Here is a 24,336-nt window from a genome sequence, read left to right as displayed (position 1 = left end):
ATAGCTGGAATGTGGGGGAAATCACCCGCCTCCCATGAGATGCATAGAAACCAGGGCCCGAGCCTCTGGGCGGGCTAGCGCCAACCCCATTCCTGTAACCGAGACAGGACATGGCCCAAGCCTGGGCACAGAAGGTCCTTCTCAACCCCAGGGTGTGAGGGCAGTGGGCAGGGCCTAGAAGACCGGGAGAGAGTGTCTGGGTGGGCATCCCTGGTCCTTGGGGGACAGGCTGCCCGGGGCCCGGTGAGCCCTCCGTGAGCCCCCAGCCCCCAGGCCCTTCATCCCTGGCTCTCAGTTCCTCGGTTCTGATGTTAGTAGACTACCTGAGAGCACCCCACATTCCTGTCTGGGATGCTTTCTTATGGCTGCCAGCCTACCCTGGGGGCCTGAGGCCCAGCCTGCAGGACAGGGGAACACCAGGTCCTAGGGGACAGCCAAATGCACAAGGCTGACTGTGGGCTGGTGTGTATGCGTGTCTGCGGAAACCACAACCAGCTGACATGTGTAAGACATTAAGCCCCCGGGTCCTGCTCTCCGTGGCTGTGATGCATTGCAGAGGCCCCAGGAGGACTTGTTTTTAAAGAGGTGGCTTTTTATGCGAGAGGGAAGCTGACTGGAGAACTCTGGGGTGGGGCGAACTTGAGAGAAACAGAAACCAACCCCCCCACCCAGTCCTCGCACGAGCTGGGAGCAGCGGCCCAGAGGCAGACGGCACATGACATCCTGCCCATGGTGAGTCTTGGGGAGCCTGGGAACTGGGCCTGGGGCCAGGGCACTCAGGGTAGGAGGCCTGTCTCCTCCCACCCCCTGGAGAGCCACCTGATGAGGCTGCATTCATTAGTGGGCACCAGCTGTATGCCCAGGGAGGCTCTGAGCTTGACCTGGGCAGAGGCAGACAGGTTCAGGCATAGCCAACAGAGGAGCGTGTTGTCAGTGAGGGGAAAGAAAGGGCCCAGCAGGCTGGGTTCTGGGATTCTTGGGTGATAGATGGCAGGCAGAGAGGTAAGAAGGTCACTTCTGTGGGCGCCTGAGGGCTGCAGTCAGTGAAGCGTCGACTCTTGATTTCGGCTCAGGTGGTGATCACAGGGTCCCGGGACTGAGCCCTGCACCCAGGGCTGTGCTCAGCAGGGGTCGGCTTGAGGGCCGGGTCTCCCTTCCCCTCCGCCCCTCTCTCCCTGCTCTGTCTCTCTCTCTCAAAAAAAAAAAAAGGTCACTTCTGGGTTTGGGGAGGTGGTGAGACACAGCCAGAGCCCTGCCTTCTCGGCTGACCTCGTAGGAGCCTCTTGGGGGAAGTCCTGGGGTGGGGGTGTCGGGGACCCCCTGCTGTGTGGACAGGGGTGTCGGGAGGCTCAGAGCAGTGGAGGGAGACAGCAGGGTTCCGCGGTCTCCCCAGGGGGTAGAGGACAAGGTGGGACCAGGAGGGCTGTGGAGAAGCCACGGCCTGAAGACAACCGTCGGGGGCGACAGAGGTATCATCTCTGCGGATACTGGGGGGCAGTGTGGTGGCTCCTGGCTCGGCCTGGAAGGTTGAGGGGCTTAAGGACACTCTAGGGCCAAGGTACCCTGGGAGAAAGGCTGGAGCCAGCCCTGCGCCCTGGATCCCCCCAAGGACGCCCCGCCGCGCCCCTGTTCCATCCTCCCCGCAAGGGCGTGGGACGTCCGAGCTTTCCTGTCTGTGATGTCCATGGGCACATGTGCGCGTGCGTGGTGGGCCCCAGGCGGGCGTGTCGTCAGGTGTGAATGTGTGCAGGTGCCGGACGTCTGGATGTGGACGTGGGTGCTGTCTGTGGGGGTGTGGGCACGTTTGCGGGCGCGTCTCCATCATATGTCGCTCTGTCCAGGGCACGCGTTGGGGGCGCACGTCTGTGTGTGGGGTTTCTGTGTGTGTGTGTGTGTTTCCGCATGTGTGTGTTCACGCGGTAGGGCACATGCGCCTGTGAAGGGGGGGTCACACATCTAGGGGCCTCCACGCTGCGCGGAGCCACCTGCCTGGGCTGGTCCTCTGACCAGCTGGTGGGAGAGGCTTTCTTGGGTCTCCCGCGAGGAGGCAGTGTTGGTGGAATTCAACTGATAATTCCTGGTGCTCGGCTTCTGGGAGGGGCCAAGGACCGAGGCCTCTGGTGGCCCCCTGGCTGCGCGTGCGGCAGGTTTGCACAGAGGTCCTGCCGGCCGGTGGGGCGCGCCCCGGCCGCTGTCCCTGCGCATGTTTCCCCATGGCTCTGGCTGAGACTTGGTGGTACGGTTCTGTTTCCATGTGTTTGTTTTCACTGTGTTTCTTCTGCTTACCGCAAGTGCTGCTGACTTCTCAATAATAACACTTTTCCCGTTATTTAAATAAAAAGTGAGACAATAGCAAGCACACTGCTGAGCACTCCCCGGAAAGCCGGGCTGGAGGCAAGGATTGGGTGGAGGCTGTTTGCATGGGACATGGCCGTGGGGCCAGGAGGAGGGGAGGGTCTGAAAGAGCCTCATCGGGGGCCTCACCATTACTCCCAGGGACCAGCTGGGAAGAGCACTGGCCTGGCTTCAATCCCTGGTGGAGGGCCACCGATGGCAGACCCATGTTGTTTGAAACCAAGATGTGAGGCGGGCCCAGGAGGCCTCTCCTGGTTGGAGGAAGCAACCGTGGAGCACAGAGGAGGCGGCAGCTGGGAGTGGGAGGCAGAGCCGCTCTCCGTGAGGTTTGGATTAGTCACGCCCATTTCGCAGACAGGAAGACCGACATCACTGGTGACAGTGAAGTGGCCGGTGTGTCAGTTCTCTCCTGCTGCATAACACGTGGTCCTACCGCGTAGCAGCGGGTGCACACCATCACGTTCACGCCCTCCTTTCTGTGGGCCTGGGCTGCATCAGGGCCTGCGGGGCCGGCGGGTCTCTGGCCCCTGGGCTGGGCCTCAGCCGGAAGCCTTGGAAGTGGTGCTGAGATCACCAGAAAGCTTGTGTCTGTCTGTCTGCCGGGGCCGCACTGGGGCTGTTGGCAAGAACACAGCCAGGCCAGGTGTCCGGAGGACGGAGCCAGGCAGGAGCACAGAAGTCACGCCTGCCACCTTCTGTCAGCCAGGAGGCTCGAGGCAGTCACCTCTCCACGGACCACTCAGCGTTGCACCGTGAGGGTAGCCCGTGGGCGGGGAGGCTCTGTGGCAGCCGTCTCCGGGAAGTGCGACCTGCCACGGCGTGGGGTCCCAAGCCAGGACTGTCTCGTGAAGCACGGGCTCTGGGCTCTTCGCAAAAGAGGCCTCCCCCACCTCATCTCCCTCCTCATAGTGAATCCTTAAAAATGAATAGCCGGGGCCAGGCCAAGCCCTGGCTCTCTCCCTGGACCGCTGCTGCATGGGGTTGTGGAGGATGCATGCCACGCAGCCCCCGCAGCCAGGGGAGACGCTGGAAGGGGCAGTAGTGAATGCCATGAGAAGCCCCCCAACTTCCTCACCTGCCTCCTCCAGGGGCTAATGGAAGCGCAGACCCCTGTTCTTGTGTATTTGGGTAAGAAGAAGAGAATCCAAAAGAGCTCACATCAGAGAGAGAGAGAGTGGTCAAGCAGAGGGGCAGAGGCAGAGGGAAAGGGAGAAGCAGGCTCCCCGCTAAGCAGGGAGCCCAGGGTGGGCCTCGATGCCAGGACCCCGGGGTTGAGACCTGACCTGAAGGCGGATGCTTCACAGACTGAGCCCCCGAAGCACCCAGCACTGACCAGTTATGAGGAGAACATAAAGACACGTGCATTCAAGGACTCAGACACTTACTTCCCACATACCCACTGCTAAGGAACGATTTAAGGACCAGCTCTAACAAAATAAGAACATAAACCCAAAAAGAGAGCTAGGCACATAGTGGAGACATTAAGTGGAAACCAGATCCAAAGTAAGGGGCCATGAGACGAAGCCCGGCACTTGGGAGACGGACAATACGGCAATAGCACCGGGAGGACAAGGAGGAGGAGCAGAGACTCCAGGTGAGCGACGAAGCCGTCCGGAGCAAACGGGCTTACGGGCTTACGTGGGAGCTCAGAGCGTCTTGGCCCACGGGGCGTGGTTCTGGGAGGCTCCCAGGTTAGCGCTTCCAACAGGACTCAGTGACTTCTGCTCTGCAGAGAGACCGAGGCTGAGGAGACCCAGCAGCCTGACCCCAAGCCCACTCAGCCTCGCTGCCTCGTCCCCCACAAGTTATGAGCCAGACAAAGAAGTGATGGGAAACGGGACCCTCAGTGTGGGCCTAAGCCTCCGCCCGGACAGCTCGGAGCCGGATCACCCTCGGTGTGACGCTCTGAACCGTCATGACGTCCGACCAAGGTCACATGGGGCCTCCCACGTGTTGCTGACCCCAGTGGCCTGGAGTCCTCTCCTCTGAGTGGCACCCTACTACTACTCAGGAGCAGGAGGTGTGGTCCCGTGCACAGCTCGACTCCTGGAGATTCTGCCCTGTGTCCTGGGCAGCCGGTGTTAGGGCACAGAGTGGGCCTCCCAGAGGCGCGTGCCGGTGGAGCTGTGTTAGAGTTGGGCACAGAAGGGGAGGTCAGAATACTGGCCCTGTCTTCACTTGAAAGTTTATCTTTTATTCATGTATTTTTTTGCACAAATGTTTGATTTTTAGAAATACTGCACTGATGTACTATTCACTTTGAGGCCTGAAGTATCGGTGGGCCCCTCCACTGTGGAGTTTGACCTGAAGCCAGTGCTTGCCTCTTCTCGCACCCCACCGGGCTCCCTGAGTACCGGGGAGAAGCAGGGAGCCGGCTCCAGAGACCTGAACCCTGCGAGTGCAAACAGGAAGTCCAGGCACAATGAGCAAAGCTGCACGTAAAGTCAGGGCCATGGAGCCTGTCACTCAGGTGAATTCTGAATTTGAAAAACAGAAGGTCAAAACCAAGGGTCAGGAGGGTTTCAAAAGGACGGACACCGGGGCCATCTGGGGATGGATGAAGGGAAGGAGACCTCGAGGACCTACAAGACCGTGTACGAACAAGGGGCAGACCCGAACATCACGGTCGCAGTGCCGGATGGCGGACCCCGGAGGGTCAGGCTCGCTACCCGTGTGAACTCACGAGGGTGTCACCGTGCCTGGGGAACAGCCCAAGAAAGTAAGACAAGTGAGACATAGATTCAAATAAATATCTACCAAGAGAAGAGAAAGTAAGGAACTTCCTGAGTGTGAGTGATATGGAATTGAAATAACCTGAAAATTACGGCAAAAGCAAAAACCCGCGGAGGGGCCAGGGCAGGACAGCAAAGAGCAGACCGGCTGGAACACATTTAGAGCGAGCTCAGATGAGGCTAAGAAATACGATCCCATCTTGTGCTCTTGGGATCCAACTCAGGAAGGAGAAGAAAAGTTAGAAATAAAGAGACGTGAAGATAGGGTAAGCACACGTTACTAAAGGCAGAGAACGGATTCCAGGAGAGGTTCGCAGAGAAGGGGGGCTCTCCGTGGGGAAGGCCGGCCCGCAGCTGCCAGCAGACCAAAGTCCGCCCATGAAAGGGCATCCAGGTCTCAAAGGGACGTGCCATGGAGGTCAGAGGTAAGGGACACCGGAGTCTGCAGCAGGCCACCGCGGAGGGCAAGCAGGTGCGTGTGTCTCCTCCACAGGGACTCCTGGTTCCATCTGGCCCTGGGCTTCCTGGCAGCACCCCCACCGCCCCCTACCGTGGTCTGCTCAGAGCCCAGGGCCCAGAGCGTGGGCCTGGACTCTGCTCCTCACCCATCAAGGCAGGTCTTCTCTGGTCAGGACTGGGTGAGGCTCAAACCCCCTGGCCAGGTTCAGGGGAGACCCGGGGGTCCTGGCAGAGAAAGTGGTTAATGGGGACTGGGGCCAGGGGCACCAGGACATCCCTGCACCCCAGGGTCGTGGCTCCTCCCCGGGCTTGGGAGTGGTGGGTGGAGGAACAGGGGGTGGAGTGGAGAAAGGCTGCTACCCTCAGCTCGGCCCCCGGGGGGCTTCCCACGACCGCCTCAACAGGGAGAAATGGGCAGAGGCCCAGGCACAGACACTCCGCTCATGGTGGCAGCCAGGGCTGGGACGCGACCTCCTCTCTCAGGCGAGCAGCAGGGCCCGTCCTTGGAGGTGGGGCGAGCAGAGGGTGTGCTCCCCAGGGAAGGTCTGCTTGAGGCTCCAACGCTGTCCAGGGCAGAGGCCTCAGGGACCTTGGTGAGTGTGCAGGGTCCATGTGCCCCTACCACCTGAGAGGGCCCTATAGGCCCGGAGCAGACTGGGGTCTCTCTCCCTCACCCATACCTCCCACCAGCCTTGCTGGTCTGGCTCGCTCCCAGCCCTGCTGCACCCCAGAGCCCTGGATGCTGGCCCAGCCCTGGGACCAACCCTCTGGTCTCAGCAGGGACTGGGCTCTGGGAGCCCCGAGTGGGCAGCAGGGCTGAGAAACGCTGACACCCCAGATTTCTGACCCAAGCCCCCACGGTTTGCCTGTCAGCTGGAAGCCTGCATCCAGGCAGTGGGTGGGGGGACATCTGTGTGCTGCAGGCCCCCCGGCCCTAGGGTGTGTGTGTGGTGGCGCCTCCCCGGGGTGGGGACCAGGCGCCACCCTTTGTGTTCACGCTCTCGTAAGGGCGGACACCGGTTGCATCACGAGGGCAACTCTGGCCGGTGTCCCAGTTCTTTGCAGATGTCAGTCCGCAGGTTGCGGTGAGAGTGAGGACACCGTTAACACTCATTGACCCTCCCAAGTCTGCCCTTTCACCCAGCCTTGAGTGCTCCCCTGGGTCATTGGCCTGTGACAATGCCTGGGCTGGGCTGCCAGTGACACCCAGCACCCAGGAGCCAGGACTCTCCTCTGCCCAGCCCACCCCCTTCCCAGGAAAGTGCTGGTTACTGATTGAACGTGGGAGCCTGGCGCGGACGGCTCCTGGCCGGGATCGCCCGACCGAAGGCCTCTGCTTCCTCTTCTGCACACAGAGCAGCGCCTTGCAGAGCAGCCGGGCTCTGTGGTGCCCCCAGCAGCAAGGTTTGGACGGACGCCCCACAGCGTGGCGGGCAGGACCCTGCGGACGGCAGCATGCAGACGGTCTGGTGGCTCTGGCCCCTCGTGGCCCTCTGCTCCGGAGACCAGTTCCGGGATGAGGCTGAGAAGATCATGCGGGCCACACCTGTCATCGACGGGTAAGCCACCACTCGCGTGACAGAGCTGGGGATGGGGCTGGGGGGCCAGCGGCTCTTACGCCGCTAACTCGAGGACAGCCGTTCTCTGCTGCAACTCGGGGTCTCCGTCCACGGAGTGACCCTTCCCCTTTGCTGGTCTCAGCTTCATCTGGGGTCTCTTAGGGCCCCTCAGAGAGTCAGCAGGAATGGAGCAGGTCCAAGACCTCAGGCCCTCCGCAGCTCCTGGGGTCCCCGACATCCCGCCCCCTGCACCCTAGGGGCCAGGTCCCAGCTCGGAGTGGGTGTTGGGTGCTGGCCCCCGGTGTGCCTCCAACGAGCCGCATAGCCCAAGGAGCCATATCTCCTCTTGGGGCCTCCGCGTCTTCACCTGACGCTGCGGGAAGAGTGGCATCTACCACAGGCCCCTGGGAGGCCTTTCCTGGGCCTCTTGGCCCCCCTCTGAGCCGTTCCTTGTCCCCCTCTCTCCTGCATGCCCCTGGAGGAGACTGCATCACGCTCCAGGACCGCTCATTCCTGCTGACCCCTTTCCAGCCCCCATGTCCACCTGCACCGGGTCACCAGGGAGACTCTGACTGTCGTGGCTTCCACCAACCGAGATCTGCTCTCAGTGCTGTGGCCAGAGGGAGTCTGGCAGACGGGGCTCCAGTCCTGTCCTTCTGGCTCAAAGTCCCCACCCGCCATGGCTCCCACCGAGCTCAGAGTAGGGCCCGAGTCCTCCACTGGCCTCCGAGCCCCCTCGCTGCCACCCTTGGCCGTCCCCATGCCCCTGATGCTCCAGGCAGGCGCTCCCGTCCCTGCTTGTCCTCACACCCATGCTGCCACCCCCGTCTCCTCCCGGGATTGCTGACCTGTGTGCAGTGCCAGCTGGCCGCGCACCCCAGCCTTCCCACCCTGGCTGCCCTTCCTGTCGCCGGTCCCCGCAGACCCACAGAGCCGCCTCCCTTCCCTCCGTGCCCCGTCCGTAGAGCGACGGGCGGCGCACTGGCACACCCTTGGCAGGGGCATGTTAGGACTGCTCCCCTGTGTCTCTGGCACCCAGTAAGTGATCAGTGAATGTTACAGTCATTGTTAGATTTTGGCAGATGCTCTGGGCTTTGTCAGTCACAAAACTCTGCAAGTAAAAAAGAGAAAATGGGCTGTGTCCTTCTAAGGGAGCCCCAGGGAGCTGTGGCAGCCCTAGAGAAGGGAGGGGCCGCCAGAGACTAGTGTGCACCCCTCTGCCCTTGCTTTCTCCCCTGTGTCTCCTTCCTGGCCCCAGGGTCCCCTCACGTGTGCTCCGTGGGGGATGAAGCATGGAGAAGTGTGTGCAGGAGCTGCTGCCCTGGGCTCCCACCCTGGATGGAGCCCCTGCTGTCTGGTAGGAGGCCAACAGTAGGAGACTGGGAAGGTGCTCTGCTCCTTCATTCTGAGGGGCTGGAGGAGGGTAGCTGGGCACAGAGAGGGAGGTCTGAGCACAGGGGGTGGGGGTCCAGAGGCCTGTATGGGGGGCATAATATGGATCAAAGAGCCTAGACAGCCAGGAATATGCAGGGAACTGGGATTCGGGGATCTGGGATTGTCCAAAGAGCTAGCAAGTTAAGACTAGAATGATAGGACCAAAACCAATACTAGCAGATAGGTTAGGGTTAGCTACCTGCATTACTTGTGCAGGTGAGAGACCCAAGGAAGTGGTTTCAGCAAGAGAAATCTAGAGGCAGTCTTGGCATGGTGTTCCGTAATGGAACATGGTGGCCATCATTCCCGTAGTCGCCTCGTGGTGCAAAGCCACTGCACCAGCTCCAGCCTTTACATCTGCATTCTGGCCAGCAGGAATGAGGAAGGACACAGAAAGGGCAAAGAGTGAGCAACAGCTGTCTGTCAACCAGAGCTTTTGGAAGCTGCCAAAGGGTGGAACTTAGTCACATGGCCATACCCGGTTATTAAGCGGCAGGAAAGTATCTTTATTTCAAATCGCCATGTTCCCTGCTAAAAATAAGGGGCTTGGGGGACACCTGGGTGGGTCAGTCAATGAAGTGTCTGCCTTCGGCTCAGATCATGATCCCAGGGTTCTGGGATTGAGTCCTGCAGTCGGACTCCTAGCTCAGCAGAGACCCTCCTGCTGCCCCTGCTGTGCTCTCTTTCTCTGACAAGGAAGTACTCTTTTAAAAGAAATAGGAGGTGCTCTTACCAAGGAAAAGGTGGAGAATGGATAACAAGCCACCAGCAGTCTCCTACAATACCTAGCTGTCCTTTAAGTGCTTGGAACTGTCACCTCCCCCCTTCGAGCAGGGATCGCATCCTCAGATCACCACTGGGGACACCGCCCCTGCCACACAGATAAGGAGGGTGGGTCCAGCAGGCTCCGGAGCAGCGGTGCTGACCGCAGGGCGAAGGTGGCCTCTGTTCCCCACCCTGGGCTCCAGTGAAAGTGCCCCTCCCTCCTGGAGGGTTCCTGGCCGGTGGCTGGAGGGTGTAAAGTCCTGTCCAGGGGCCCTGCCCAGCCCTGCCCCAGGCAGCACCCAGTGGCATCCGGGCTCTGGCGTTCACCTTCCCATCCACCTCTCGGTGCCCAGAAGCGTCCTGACCACCAGCTCACACCCTGCACATCGGAATGCATTAGTGGTGGGAGCCCCCCAGGAGAGTAGGGGCGGCTGGCCTGCGAGGCCCAGGTCCTCGCAGTTACTCATCTCCCTCGGGCTTCCCCACAGGTGTCCCGCAGTCCAGGCTTGGCCGATTCAAGCGCAGGTTCCGACGGCGCAGGGCTGAGCTGGGCCTGAGACTCTGCGTTTCCCATCAGTTCCCTGGCCCACCCTCTTCCGCGTGTGGAGCTTAGGGGGACCTGGCGGCCCAGAGGTCTTTTGCCCTTCAGGCTGCAACTTGTTCCTGGGTCCAGGAAGCAATCTGCTCCCTCCCCCGCAGTGGGTTCTGCCTTTGCAGCCCCAACCAGCTGCTGATGTTCCAGCCCACTCCTCCTCCCCTCTCTCCCTCCCAAGCTCTCACCCCTACTGGCTCCTGGGAAAACTCAGAGGGGCCTCAGTCCTTGCGGAGCATATCGGGACGTGCTTGGTCCCATGTCCCAGCGCCCTGCTCCTGCTGCCCCAGGAGTAAGGGGTGGGGGTGCCAGGCCCCCAGAGGCAGGCCACATCCACATCCCCACCCCTCCCAACAAGGAGAGGATTTCATCTTTTTTTTTTTTTTAATATTTTATTTATTTGTGGGCGCCTGGGTGGCTCAGTGGGTTAAAGCCTCTGCCTTCGGCTCAGGTCATGATCCCAAAGTCCTGGGATCGAGCCCTGCATCGGGCTCTCTGCTCAGCGGGGAGCCCGCTTCCCCTCCTCTCTGCCTGCCTCTCTGCCTGCTTGTGATCTCTGTCAAATAAATACAAATCTTTGAAAAAAAAAAAGATTTTATTTATTTATTTGACACAGAGAGAGCAATCACAAGTAGGCAGACAGGCAGGGAGGGGGAAGCAGGCTTCCTGCCAAGCAGAGAGCCCGATGCGGTGCTCGATCTCAGGACCCTGGGATCATGAGCTGAGCCGGAGGCAGAGGCTTAACACACTGAGCCACCCAGGCGCCCCAAGGATTTCATCTCTAACTTGGGAAGACAGTCAGGGTCAGGGTCTCGCACCCAGCTACCCAGGGTCAGCCAGCCCTGTCTGAACCCCTGCCCCTGCTGCCACGGCTGCTTCTCCCTCTTCCATGGGGACGATCTTCGGAGGGAAGACCCCCCCAGAGGCGCTCTCAGCTCCCAGTCCCCTGCCGGAGCCCCCGGGAGCAGCTACCCTGCAGGTTTAGCTGAGGAGCCCGGTACCACCCCTGTGGCCGGCTCCGGGCTGTGTGGCCACCCTGCCCGCCTCCCACCCTCTCTTCTGGCCTCCCCCAGGCACAACGACCTTCCGTGGCAGCTGCTAACCATGTTCAACAACCAGCTCCAGGAGAAGGCGGCCGACCTGACAAGCCTCGCCCAGACCCACACCAACATCCCCAAGCTCAGGGCTGGTTTTGTGGGGGCCCAGGTATGGCTCAGCTCAGCCCCGCACTGGCCTCTGCCCAGGTCCTGGCTAAGGGGCTAGCCCTCACTTGCGGGAGTTACGCCTGGGAACCTTAGGGCCCCGAGCCTTCAGGGGGTCTCCGAGCCACACAGGCCAGGGGAGGGCTTCCGAGACAGGAGGGAATTGGGACGGCGTGCATTTGGGCGAGGGGCCCAGAACCTCAGTGCCCCGCCCCTCTCCCCTGGGCCCCCAGTTCTGGTCCGCATACACCCCCTGCGACACCCAGAACAAGGACGCCGTGAGGAGGATCCTGGAGCAGATTGACGTCATCCACCGCATGTGCCAGATGTACCCCGAGACCTTCGTGTGTGTCACCAACAGCACAGGTGGGTGCCGGGGCAGCCCGCCCCCTGGAGACCCTGCGCCTCTCCACCCCAGCCCGGTGCCGCTCAGGGGTGCCCTCTTTGGAAGCCCCGGGACAGCCCGGGCTGCCCCCAGCTGGCTATCCTCGCAGGCATCCGGCAGGCCTTCCAGGAGGGGAGGGTAGCCAGTCTCATCGGCGTGGAGGGTGGCCACTCCATTGACAGCAGCCTGGGCGTCCTGCGGGCTCTCTACCACCTGGGCATGCGCTACCTGACCCTCACCCACAGCTGCAACACGCCCTGGTAAGGGCCCCCAGGAATGGCCTGCACCGTGCGGGAGGGTCCTGGGCCCGGGGTCCAACATGAGCCCTCCCCTCCTCCTGTACCTACCTGTCCTGGGGTGGGGATCGGGTGGTGTCTGGGACATGGGCAGACCAGGATGACCACTCTGCCCCTGGGACACCTGCTGTCCCCTTTCCCAGGGCTGACAACTGGCTCGTGGACACTGGAGAGGATCAGGCCCAGAGCCAAGGCCTGTCAGAGTTTGGCCAGGTGAGGGGGGCATTCGGCAGGGACCACAGTCCCCTTGGAGAAGTGACCCAGCAGACAGGGTCTCGTGTCTCGGCTTACAATCAGCTGGAGCTGGCAGGGGTTGTCCCAGGGTGGGCACGTGCCGGAACCTGCAGGTCACCCCCCGTCCCCGAAGAGTTCACAAGCACCTGGCCCAGCCCGGTAACCTGCCCAATCCCACGCCCAATGCCCAGACTTGTCAGGGGAGCTGCGGCGAGCCCCAGAGGGCCGCGCAAACACCAGTGTGCTCAGTGCAGCCTTGCTGGCCCCCGCGGCCGTGTCCATGCAGAGCGTGGTGAGGGAAATGAACCGACTGGGCGTCATCATCGACCTGGCCCACGTGTCCGTGGCCACCATGAAGGCTGCCCTGCGTCTGTCCAAGGCCCCCATCATCTTCAGCCACTCCTCAGCCTACAGCCTGTGCAGACACCGGCGCAATGTGCCGGATGACGTGCTCCAGCTGGTGGTGAGGGACTGCGGGCCAGGGCGCGGGGGTCTGGCCTGCTCCCGGGGCTGCGGCGCCCCTCCCGCACCCACCGCTGTCCCCTTCTTCTGAGCAGAACCAGACAGGCAGCCTGGTGATGGTGAACTTCTACAACGACTACGTCTCCTGCCAACAGCAGGCCACCCTGTCCCAGGTAGCAGGTAGGTGGACGTGAGCGGCCACAGCAGTGGGGGGGGGCGGTCGAGGGCAGCTGCTGGGACCCACACCCACTGCCTTCTTTGGCAGACCATCTGGACCACATCAAGAAGGTGGCCGGAGCCGGAGCCGTGGGCTTTGGTGGGGACTATGACGGTGTTTCCAGGTAAGGGGCAAGGCCGGGGTCCTGTAGAGGAGCCAGGAGGGTCAGCCCCCCCCCCAACATGTCATGAGGGGCTAAGCTAGAAAGTGACTGCGGAGAAGCCCGGCAGGTCTCCCTCTCAAGGCGTGGGAAGCTCTGATCTGTGGGGGGGTGGTGGGTCAAGGCCATGACCCTGGAATGCAGAGCCTGCTTCTCTCTGTCCTCACCTCAGGCTCCCCTCGGGGCTTGAGGACGTGTCCAAGTACCCAGACCTGGTGGCCGAGCTGCTCAGGAGGCGGTGGACAGAGGCAGAGGTCAGGGGCGCGCTGGCCGACAACCTGCTCAGGGTCTTTGAGGCCGTGGAACAGGTGAGGACGGTCGCTGCCGAGTCAGCCTTCCCTGCAGGCACGAAGGCCCGCAGCCCCCCATGTCTTTCCCCAGGTGAGCGACCACGCGGGAGCCCCTGAGGAGGTGCCCATCCCCCTGGGCGAGCTGCAGGGTTCCTGCAGGACCACATACGGCTACTCAGAGGCTCCCAGCTTCCACCCTCCGCCGGGGGCCCTGCTGGCCTCCCTCAGCACCATCCTCCTTGGCCTGTGTCTTCTGTGATACCCTGGGGTCTGGACCTCAGGGGCTCCTCCAGCTCTGGGGAGACCGTGGCCACCGGAGCAGGGAGATGCCAGGGAGCCGCCCCCCACGCCCAAAGCCTGGCCTCTCCAGAGCACGTACCTGGGAGGGCGGAGAGCTGTGGGCAGGCCTGACCCAGACACGCCACAGGCAACACGACCATCAATAAAGGCAAAGACCCTTCTGAGTCAAGAGGGTGTGTGTCCTCAGCACCCCGGCCCTGGAGGGGGTCTCCTGGGCACCCAAGGGCAAATTCTGTAAAAATGGTCCCAGGCTGGACCTCCAGACACAGCAGCACCTGGGTCCTGGGAGAGCCGGGTCAGAAAGGGCACAGCCTGGCACTGCCTCCATCTCTGAAAACACCATGTAGGCCGCAGTTGCCCCCTCCCCCACACGCCCCATACCACGATGCACACACGTGTGCCCACCCTCATGCCACCTGTGTGCCCACAGCTCACCCCTCGGCCCTGCTCCCCTGTTTTAGGCTGGAGCCTCTACGAACACTGCGCCTGGACAGGTACAGGCTTTACTACCCCAGGAGGAGCCCCCTGCCCAGGTGCTCTGCACTCTAAGGTGCCCACACATCAGTGGACAGCTGTGCAGCCGCCACCTGAGCCTGGCTGCCCTTGGCCCGTGAGGGTCCCAGCCTCTCACTCCCAGGCAGGTCGGCTGTGCCCAGGATGTGTGGATCACTTTGGAGGGATTTAATGTTAGATCGTTTCTGTCCCGAGTTGGCCAGGTCCCGCCCACAGCCCCCCATTCCGCCACAGGGGCTTTTCTGGCAGAGGCCGTGGGAAGGGCCCCTCCGGTGGGCTGTAGGAGTGGAACGGCGAATCCTGCCACGTGCACCACCCCAGAGAGGCCACAGCTGCAGGTGCCACCCAGAGCCTGGCCTGGCCCCAGGGGGCTCACCGCTGTGTGCTGTCAATGTGTCCCGCCACAGTTCATTCCCGTGTTCACTCGAGCTTGTTCCAACCTCGAGAGACGCCTCCTGAGGCTGCGCGAACCCCCTCCCCAGGCTGCGGCAAGCTTCCTCCAGGGCCCACTTCTCCCCTGATGAGGCCCACAGGGGGTGCACAACCAGGGGTCCCGTGCACAAGCAGATGTGCACGGCGTTGCCTGTGCACGGTGTGAGGGACCTGGGAGCTGGAGACTGTCCCCAGCCAAGGACAAGCCAGGATTGGGTCCCAACTCTTGAGTCCTGGCACATTTCACATGTCTGAAAACCAGTTCAAGACTAGGCCAGATGGGGGCACCCACGGGGCTCACAAATGAAGGACGGGGACCACCGCCCACGCACGTGCGAGAGGAGCAGGAACATTACAGGGAAGCGCCGGGAGGCCGAGCGAAGGGCTGTGCGCGCCGTCCGTGGCTCAGCAAGCAGTCCCTCGGAGGGGCGGTCAACAGTCCTCCGTGGTTTGTGGAAAGACAAATGAGCGAAGCCAGGAGGACACGGAGGCTGATTTCTGCTGTCAGGGAAGTTACACGTGAGGAGGGGATGGCCACACTCAGCCCGAGCAGGGCTAATGTGTGGTTTCTGGGGCCCAGGGGGTGTCCATGTGTGGTTTCTGGGGCCCACAGCGGGAAACACCCACAGGCCCACGCGGATGGAAATAACACAGTAAGGAAACAGAGAGATCTCTTTGTTGAAACAGAACTGCAAATAGGAAATCACCACGAACGTTGTTACCAAGAAGATTCCTCAAGGGAAAGGAGTATCAGGGGCAAAGTATGACAATGTTTCCAGGTGATGCTGCAATCCTGAAATTTCTCCCCACAAGATGCTCAACAGAGGGGAAAACAGAGCGCCTATACTCCATCCCAGGCGAACAAGACAGCAACACGGGGCGACTGGTGTGAAGCGAGGAAGACACGATGCCACTTCTGTGGAACTCGTGCCAACAGCTGTGACCTCAATGTCATCATGTGAAAAAGTCCCATCAGCCCGAGCGGAAAGCGGTCTATAAAATAATTGGCCAGCGAGTGTCCAGGCCCTCTGGTCAGGGTCCTCCCGCTCAGGCGTCTCGGGGGCTCGGCTGGAGAAGTGTCCGATGCTTGACTTCAGCTCAGGTCACTATCTCGGGATCATGAGACCGAGCCCCACGCCGGGCTCTGTGCCGGACGTGGAGCCGGGCGGGGTTCTCGGCTCTCCTCTCCTCCCGCCCAAGCACCCCCTCGCGCTCATGCGCTCACTCTGCCTCTTAAAAAAAACAAAACAAAACGAAAAAGGGACCTTCTAGGTCACAAAGGCAAACGGGGCTGCTCCAGCTTGGAGGAATGGAGGCGTTGCAAGGTGACCCGGCCGGTCACAGAGGTGGACTAGAAAGTGGGGGCGCTGACAGACAGAAGTAGACAGAAACCATGCAACTTGCAATTCTGTGTACACTTACAATTATTTCAAGGTAAAAAGTTAAGAAAATTTCTAAGTTCAGACTCTAACTCCATCTGTAGGGGTGGAGCCCAGAGCATGCAACCCGCGGCCGGCCCGCCTGACCGGCCCTCCTCCAGGGACCCTCCTCAGCCTCCTACTTGAGGGCTGGAGAGCCCTATCAGGGGCCCACCTATGGCTCCCCACCCTACCCAAGGCCACGGAAGAAAGCCGGAGAAAAACTCTCAGGGATCAATCTGTTTACTCACAACAGCATTTTAGGAAATAGGCGAGTGCACCCAGTGTTCTCTGGTGAACCACAGCCGCGGAGCCCTGCCCTCACCGGGCCCCTGGACAGCGAGGATCTTCTCTGAGCCCCAGACCATGGGTGCCCCGAGAGACCACGGCCGGGGAGTAAGGCGAGACCAGTATTGTGGAAGAAAAACCAGACAGTACGCCGACCTGGCCTCTGGGGTCTCACGCCACCGTCTCAAGCATCAAGGCTGCCCCAACATAACAGACCACACAGAACACCCAGGAACAAGCAGGTCCAGGAGAATCACACGCAGTGAGTCATGGTAAAGGTCTCCAAAGTTTCTGTTTACGAGAACCACTGGCGTGAGGACAGCTGGGACAGCTGGAGACCTCTGGGAAGGGCTGGCTGGGCGGTGGCCGTGCACAGAGCCAGGCCCCTTGAGGACCAACCATGGAGTTCTCACCAGTTCATACCAAGAACCGGGCTTGGACCCAATGCTCCCCATCTGTTGTCTGCTCCTTCTATTTTGGCAAAACAAAAAACCCTGGAAGCTTCAAGAAAACAAAGAAAAACCTCAGGAACTTAAAAACATGGAAAGTGCTGCCTGTCCCAGAAACTCATCCGGAGGAGCTGCTGCGAGCCGCTGGGCTGCGCTGCCTCGGGGCCTCCCAAAGCTGGCCTGCTGGGGGCATCTCTCCGAGTGTGCGCACTCCAGCCGGCCCCTCTGGCTTCCAGGTTGGGGGGAGGCACCTGTTATTTACAGTACAGAAGAGAGCGACACAGACGCAGCACCCCAAGTGGGAGTGGGAGACCGCCAGCTCCTTACTGGGAAGGACCTCAGTGCAGACCTGAGTTCCTACAAGACACAGAGCACACCCCTTGCGGCCCCAGGCTTTCCAGAGGGTGGGGACCCCTGGAAGGGCATGCCTGGACTTGAAGCATGGCGCCTGACGCCAGGGATCCCAAGTGGGCCCAGCCAGCTGGCCTCCAGGTGCCAGGCAACAGGAAGCAGCGCTGACCCCTGTCGGCTGACTGCTAGCAGCACATCTGCTGTCACACAGAGTCTGAAGGCCCACACAGCCCCCATGGCATCCACTGGTTAGTCCCTATCACAGGGTGGAGGATGGAGGGGAACCAGCAGAACCCCGAGCCGATCAGCCCAGAGTTACCCCACGGAAGTCAGAAGTTTGTGCAAACTCACCCACCGGGACACAGCCACCGCCTACGCTAAGAGGGACAATTCGCAGGCCTGGAGGGAAGGGCCACACTGCAGGGTGTGCAGAAAGGCAAGCGGCGTGGGGGGAGAGATGGAGCCCTCCTCCCCGGCCCTTCCTGCACGTCCAGGCCAGGGACGCAGGGCCCTGCAGGAGGACTCGGCTAGTTTCTCAAGGCGGCCAACCTGCAAATGAACAACACAGCTGCTGTGAGGGAGGCTGAGGGGCAGAGGCGCCCCTGAGCCACCCCTGAGCCGCCATGCACCTGATCCAAGACACCAGCCCTGGGGGCCACGGGCCCCTCACCCCTCCGCCAGGCCACGACCCTCCCCTCTAAAGCTCGGCCTCGCAAGGCCATCAGGTTAGGGTAGGAAGAGCCAGGGAGCAGCCACACAGTCAAACACCTGTCATGTGGGTTCCTAAAGTGAACCGGGACAAGCGTGAGAGCGCACGGTGACACAACACGGACTGAATGAGGGGCAGGGGACACAGGCGGCCAGACAGAATCCGGCCTGGGCCTCAGCTGCAGGCCTCTGTGGAAGGAGCAGCACCCCTGGGCCAAAGGCCTGCCACACGAGCTCTACTCCGGAGGCCGTCTCCCACAGCCCCAGCGTCAGAGCGTGGGGTGAAGAGCCCAGCACAGGGGCACTGAGCCCACCTCCGAGACAGCTGGTCCTCCTGGCTGCGCACGGAGCTCTCGCCCACAGCAGATGCGCCCTCAGGCAGCTGGCTGAGCTGGTCCAAGACCTCCAGGCCGTTCTCCTCGGCAATCTGCACGATGAGGCTGTCCACCTGCTCCTGCGGCGTGGTCAGCGTGGTGGCCGAGCTCATGGAGTCCTCCATCACCTGGGGGTCACGGTCTGGGCAGGTGAGTGCGGGCCTGGGACCTCCGGCCACCCTCTCAACGTGGTTCGTGCTCACTCTCTCCACCCGCACTAGACCACCCCTTACTTCCCAAGGCCCTGTCTCCAGCACTCTCAGACCCCTGGGCGCTGAGCCGACCACCACCCTGGAAGAGACGCTCACGCCGCAGCGCCAAGCCTCCCTCATATCTGCCAGGCCTCCACATACTGGTCCAGACCCCGCAGGAGTCAGGAGCTCTGTAGGCAGCTCCCACAGAGGGGGCCAGCCACACGAGCCCCCCCCAGGCAGAGCCCTGCCTGCCCCGGGCATGGGCGACGTACCGAGGTGTGCACGTCGAGGTTCTGCACCTGCTGCTCAAACCTGTCCATCACCGCAGAGACCTTCTGTAGGTCCATGGTGCTCAGCGCCCTGTCCAGGGCTTTCGTCACCTGTGCCATGTTCTTGGTCACCTGGCACGGGAGGAAGTGAGGAGGCAACAAACCTGAAGGACGGAGATGTCACCCACAGGGGACAGGCCCCCGGCACTCTCCCCAGGCCCAGGCCCCGCCCAGGGCCAACAGGATTCCAGCCCTGGCCAAGCCAAGCCCTGTTCGGGACAGGCTGGGCCTCCTGGGGGCTGCAAGGCTCGTTCTTGGAAGGTCTCCAGAAAATGCTATCAACTGAACCACAAATAGGAGACTCAAGCCACGGCTCCTTAAGACAAACCCGAGGACACCTTGTCTCGTCCTTTGGTGCCGCTCTCACAGTGTAGACAGAACCCCTGTGACACCACCCACGGGGACCGGCACGGCTCCTCCTGCCCAGCCAGGCTCCCCGTCTCTGCTGGCAGGAGCCTGCCTGCGTGGCATAGGGACCAAGGCCCGAGCACTCACCCCCTTCATGGTCACGGCCGTCTGCACCTTGGAGGCCACTGCATCCACGCGGGACGCCATGCGGAGCCAGTTCACGCCCTCGTTCCTCTTCCGGATGGCGTTCTCGGCGTACACACGGGCACACTCCACGTTCTTCTGCTGAAGAGCCTGGAATTGAGGGGAAGCGCCAGCTGGGAGAACGTGCAGGAACTGTGACCGACCATCGGGGACCTGCTCCTGGCTTTTCCCAGGGCAAGATCTGCTAGCACGGGGCAGCCCCCTTGGCCTGTGAGCTCCGTGAGAATGCAGAGACGCCAGGCCCCCAGCTTGTCCAGGACTGCGGCGTCCAGGCAGCATACCACACTAGCCCGCGCTGGGTGCTACACAGCAGACCCGGCCACAGGAACACGGCCGCTTTCTCCACCTTCCAGCCCCTCTCCTCCTGCCACACGCCCTCTCTGGTTTCTCCAGCCACCCACACTACAAGCGCTCCCAAAAACCACCGTGGCGAAGGCTGACGCCAAGCAAGTAAGACTGTGGAGGAAACCGAAGGAACAGACTGGGGTCAGTCCTCCGGTTTCCATTCTGCCCTGGGAGTGCCAGTTTGGGGGAGAGGGTCACCAAACCCTAACACCCCCGGGAGCTACGTCACAGCTGTCAGAGCCCCCACGGAGAGCAGCCAGAAGTCCCCAGCACCTCCCCTCTGCCCCGAGTCTGATGCCTGAGGCACGGGCTACGCAAGGAAGAGGCCAGGGAGGGGGCTGGGGCGTGGTGAGGACGGCTGGAAGCCCACGTCCCACACAATTTGTGCAAAATGCGTGTTCAGAACTTTTGAAGCAAAGAAAAGGCATGGACCCTCCAGGAAAAAAGCAAAGGCAACACCCAGTCCTTTTGCTCTGGACGCCCTTAGTGGGCTGGGAGCCAGAGAGGGGTCACCGGAGGCCCTGAGCACCCGTGGCCAGAGTCATGGGGTGCGCCTCCCACAAAAAGAAGACGCCAGAACAAAGCGAGGGGCACAGCCGGGGCACCGGGCGGCCTCACCTTCTTCACTTTGGCCTGCTCCGCCTTGGAGTCCTTCTCCGCCTTCTTGGCCAGCTTCTCCAGCTGCTTGGCTGTGAACTGAGCAGAATCAGGACACGCAGGTCAGACACACATGGTGGCCCTTGGGTACTCTCCCCGCCCTCCTCAGCATCCCCTGCCCCTACTGCCGAGAGGGGGCCTGGCCTGCCAGTGTCCTCACGGCCTGGGACTGTATGCAGGGAGCTCGCTGGGTCTCCGAGGGGACAGGGAGGGCTGTGAGGGTTTCCTAGTATGTCCTAACCCAGAACACCGAACCCAAACGCTCCCCCAGCGTGGAAAGTTAAAAAGCCAACTCACACAGGGGCACCTGGGCCGCTCAGTCGGTTAAGCATCAGCCTTCAGCTCAGGTCGTGATCCCAGGGTCCCGTAATTAAGCTCCGTGTGGGCTCCCCGCTCAGCAGGAAGCCTGCTTCTCCCCTCCACCCCCGCCGGCTCATGAGCTCTCTCTGTCTCTCAAGTGAATAAAATCTTTTTTTTTTTTTTTTAAAGATTTTATTTATTTATTTGACAGAGATCACAAGTAGGCAGAGAGGCGGACAGAGAGAGAGGAGGAAGCAGACTCCCCGCTGAGCAGAGAGCCCGATGCGGGACTCGATCCCAGGACCCTGAGCTGAAGGCAGCGGCTTAACCCACTGAGCCACCCAGGCGCCCCTCAAGTGAATAAAATCTTTAAAAAAAAAAAAAAAAAAGGCCAACTCACACACTCAGTATTACTTAAGAGATTTTCTTTCTTTCCTTTTTTTTTCTTAAAGATTTTATTTATTTATTTGACAGAGAGTGTGGTAGACCCTTTCAGACACGGTTCTCCGCATTTAAACATGGAGGAAACTGACACAGTTGAAATGTGAATCTGTATCTACCGACTCTTGAGCTTTGTTGGGTGAGAGCACGGGCAGAGGCAGAAGGTGGTTTCCTGCCGAGCAGGGAGCCTGATGTGGACTTGATCCCGGGACCCTGGGATGGTGACCTGAGCCCAGGAAGACGCTTAACGACTGAGCCCCCAGGTGCCCCTCTTTCTTTCCCTTTTTAAAGATTTATTCACAAGGAAGAGAGTGCGAGCGAGCGTGCACAAGGGGGCGGGGCAGAGAGACTCTTAACAGACGCCCCCGCCGTCCGCGGAGCACGACCTGGGGCTCCAACTCAGGACCCTGAGATCATGACCTGAGCCAAAAACAAGAGATGGACACTTAGCCAACTGAGCCACCCGGCCCCTTACCATGGATTTCAACTTTCTGAAAAAACTTGACAGGATCTGCTTCAGGTGACCCCAAATGGTAACACAGAGTTCCAGATGAACATACACCTCGCCGTGTTCTCTTCACAGAACACTGTGTTTGCAAGGGGCTGCCGGGCAGTGCACGCCCCCAGGCCGGGTCGGAGTGGTCCCCACAGCTCCCCCTACAACGCCTCATCTGGCCAGGAAGCCGGCAGGCAATGTCAGATAAGCCAAGTGCAAGACTGACATTCCAGAGGCCCACACAGCTTCCCGGGGGCGGCGGCTCCTCGGCCAGAAACCCCTGCCTGCCTGCGAGGACCACCCAACACCGGCCCTCGGTGCCCCCCGACTTGGGACTTTCTGTCACACAGGAAGGATTTCTTGTCTACCTACCTCACACTTCTATGCTCCTTTTTAAAAAGTTTTTTTTTTTTTTTTAATTTGTCAGAGAGCACGAGCGACGTGAAGGGGTCGGGGGAGGAACGTGTTGCCGGAGGAGGACCGGTGCAGGAGTCGGTCCCCGGACCCGGAGACCGTGATCTGAGCCGAAGGCAGACACGTAACCCACCGAGCCCCCAGGTGCTCCCTCTTACATTCTTTCAGGGAAAAACCCAGATTTTCCTGAACCCGGAATCTGGCCCTGAGCACTTTCCACAAGCTGGAAGCTTGCCAAACAAAGCACCTGGGCCTTCGGGTGTCCCCGGCCCTTCCTCTCCATTACAAAGCCAGTGTGACGAGCTAGTCAGCAGTGTGGGTGCCTCAGCCCCGTGCAGCCTTTCAGAACTAAGCACGGCGGCTAACTGTGGAGACACTCAACGGAAGAGCAGCAGAAGCCTGCTGTGGATTAATCGTCAGGGGCTGCTCTGCTGCTCAGAACACTCTTCTTCCACGTGACGGTAAGGAATGTGAAACCACAATCTTCAATGCCTAGTGGAACACCCAGGGATGCACCCAATCCCCAAGTTTCCTAAAGATGTTTCTTAAAGACAGCAGGCTCACTCCCTCATGGACGAGCCCAGGTGACCTGCTTCTGCTCAGCCCAAGACAAGGCAAGGCTTAACATGCCATCAAGCCAACTCAATAACCTCTCCCTTGTCATCAGTCCAGAAGGCCACTGTTCAGAAATCACGCAGTTTGTAATCTGTCCTTCTGAGTGTGATCACTTAAGACAGGGTTGGCGTGAAAGGTCCTTCAGTACATACCTTCAACTGGAACAGGGTATCTGCAAAGAAAGGAGATAGTTTGAGGATTTCTTTCTTTTTTTTTTTTTTAAAGACTTTATTTATTTATTTGACAGACAGAGATCATAAGCAGGCAGAGAGAGAGAGAGACGGGGAAGCAGGCTCCCCGCTGAGCAGAGAGCCCGATGCGGGGCTCGATCCCAGGACCCTGAGATCATGACCTGAGCCTCAGGCAGAGGCTTTAACCCACTGAGCCACCCAGGTGCCCCTGGTTTGAGGATGTCAACTGTGACAAGCGGCACGTCCAACAAGCAGATGGGACCACTAAGACCCTCCTCAACAAAGAGAGCCGGAACAGGGTGCAGGCATGGATGGCGCCTTCAGGGAGGCCCACTGCACACTGGAGGCAGAAGATAGTTTCATGCACCAGCTCTGCTCCCTCATCAGCCAAAGGGCAAATGTAGAGGCTCTCTCACCTCTGACTCCTTACAGGTAATACCAGGGTGGCGGGGGTTGTCCTCAAGGATTAGTGTGCCAACAAAACTGGTCATGGATACAGCATGTGGCCCAGGGTGAAAACTCGAGCGGGGGTTTGAAATTAAGGCACCCTGACAAAGGCCCTTGGGATTCTTTCCCAATTTAGTAAAGCTCAGTAGTGGGCGATCTGTTATTTTATATACTTTTTGTCCCCAAAAGTAAATGGATAAAAGTAGCAAGAGGGTGACTCCTGTGCTATCAAAGACCTGGCCCGCAGCCAGAGACCACCTTCCATGGCATCTGGCATGTCTGAGCCATCAAATCGGGCTCAGGCGCCCCCGTCCCTCTTCTCTAAGAGCTGGACCACACTAGTTCAGAGAAGATGCGAGATCTGTAACCACAAAGAGGGAGTGGAGTGTCCACAAACGCAAATCCAGGCCCCCAGCTGAGAGCCTTGGCCCGGGGCGGGGGTGGAGGGGTGGGGTCTCACGCCCTGTGCCAGCCCAGGCCAAGGCCAAGGCCAAGGCCGCCGTGGAATCGGGGATCCGAGCTAACTGGACACAGGTGGCAGAGTGCCGCCCGCAGGGAAGCCAGGCGAGGTGTGGCCGGCTCTCCGGCTTCCGGCCCCTCCCTGCCTCGGCCTTCTCGGTACTCGAGCACCAGGAATGGACTCGCAGGAGCAAAGAGCTCTTAGGGCGAAACCTGACCGGCCAAAGGAAAGCCACCCTGGGAGCTGGGGGCTGCCGAGGGAAGGCCAGCGTCCGGTGGGGCTGAGGAGCTGTCCCTCCCCTCCCCGGCCGACGGGCCCTTATCTCTCCGCGTGCCGCACCAGCCCGCACGCACTCCGGCAAGCGCAGGGCCTCACCTGACCGCCCGTCCTTCCTGGCCCTTGGTGCCCGGAGCGCGGCCGAGGCTAGGCAGCCGGGGCTCTGCCTCCCCGCCCGGAGAAGCGGGCGGCAGGCTCCCGCCCCCCACGCGCGGCCGGGCCCGGCGCGCAGTAAGGGCTGCTCGCCCGAGCGCCTCGCACTTCGGCGGGCGGTGCTCGGGGCCAGGGCCGCCGCCGTCTCCTGGTCCGGCGCCCTCTGGCCGGACATCCCCGGGCCTCAAAGGCCGCCGCTCGCCGGTACAGGAGCTGGAGGTTTAGGGGCGGACGCGGAGGAGTCCGGGGGAAGGGGGTGAGGCCCGGGGGCCCGCCCTGCCCTGGCGGCCGGGGTCTCTTACCGTCCATGGCCGGTTCGGCAGCGGCAGCCCAGGAACGGGCGCACGGGATCCCCGGGCCGCGTCGACCGCCCCGACCCGCTCCGCCGCGCGGGAACTTCCGGGGTCCCGCCCACTTCCGGCGGGCGGCGGCTCTCGCGAGAGCGCGGCGCGGATCCCGCGGGCGGGGCGTTGCCGTGGCGACGCGCGCCG

The 24,336-nt window shown here is 61.1% G+C and overlaps 4 protein-coding genes across 5 annotated transcripts in view; 2 read left to right on the top strand and 2 right to left on the bottom strand.

Annotated features, from left to right (window-relative positions):
• Window positions 1–3,279, top strand: part of SPG7 (SPG7 matrix AAA peptidase subunit, paraplegin) — an 81,626-nt gene extending 78,347 nt beyond the window's left edge. The window contains exon 15 of the mRNA XM_082711455.1: window positions 3,233–3,279. Coding sequence (XP_082567581.1) covers window positions 3,233–3,264 — 32 coding nt within the window. The 3' untranslated portion in view covers window positions 3,265–3,279. The remainder of the gene's footprint in view (window positions 1–3,232) is intronic.
• Window positions 1–24,336, bottom strand: part of VPS9D1 (VPS9 domain containing 1) — a 227,980-nt gene that overhangs the window by 164,038 nt on the left and 39,606 nt on the right. The gene's annotated exons all lie outside the window — the stretch shown is intronic.
• On the top strand, window positions 200–13,611 carry DPEP1 (dipeptidase 1). Of its 2 annotated transcripts, XM_082711560.1 has the most exons (11): window positions 200–732; window positions 6,902–7,105; window positions 10,970–11,102; window positions 11,332–11,464; window positions 11,593–11,743; window positions 11,923–11,992; window positions 12,300–12,476; window positions 12,571–12,655; window positions 12,741–12,816; window positions 13,025–13,160; window positions 13,234–13,611. In XM_082711560.1, exons 2-11 carry the CDS (start codon window positions 7,002–7,004, stop codon window positions 13,399–13,401), a joined length of 1,233 nt encoding a protein of 410 aa, XP_082567686.1. In that variant the 5' UTR covers window positions 200–732; window positions 6,902–7,001; the 3' UTR covers window positions 13,402–13,611. The 2 variants fall into 2 exon arrangements, with proteins under 2 accessions (XP_082567686.1, XP_082567687.1); XM_082711561.1 differs by lacking the exon at window positions 12,300–12,476 and having other exon boundaries at window positions 559–732.
• Window positions 15,046–24,265, bottom strand: CHMP1A (charged multivesicular body protein 1A). Its single transcript, XM_082711590.1, has 7 exons — window positions 24,148–24,265; window positions 22,471–22,490; window positions 20,014–20,091; window positions 18,994–19,140; window positions 18,442–18,570; window positions 17,916–18,103; window positions 15,046–17,442 (listed from the first exon to the last, which is right to left on the bottom strand). Exons 1-7 carry the CDS (start codon window positions 24,152–24,154, stop codon window positions 17,421–17,423), a joined length of 591 nt encoding a protein of 196 aa, XP_082567716.1. The 5' UTR covers window positions 24,155–24,265; the 3' UTR covers window positions 15,046–17,420.

This window comes from Mustela nivalis (genome assembly GCF_964662115.1).
Source record: "Mustela nivalis genome assembly, chromosome: 18".
NCBI classification, from domain to species: Eukaryota; Metazoa; Chordata; class Mammalia; order Carnivora; family Mustelidae; genus Mustela; species Mustela nivalis.
Note: the sequence above shows the minus strand (reverse complement) of the source record. Positions and strands in the feature narration are given on the sequence as shown.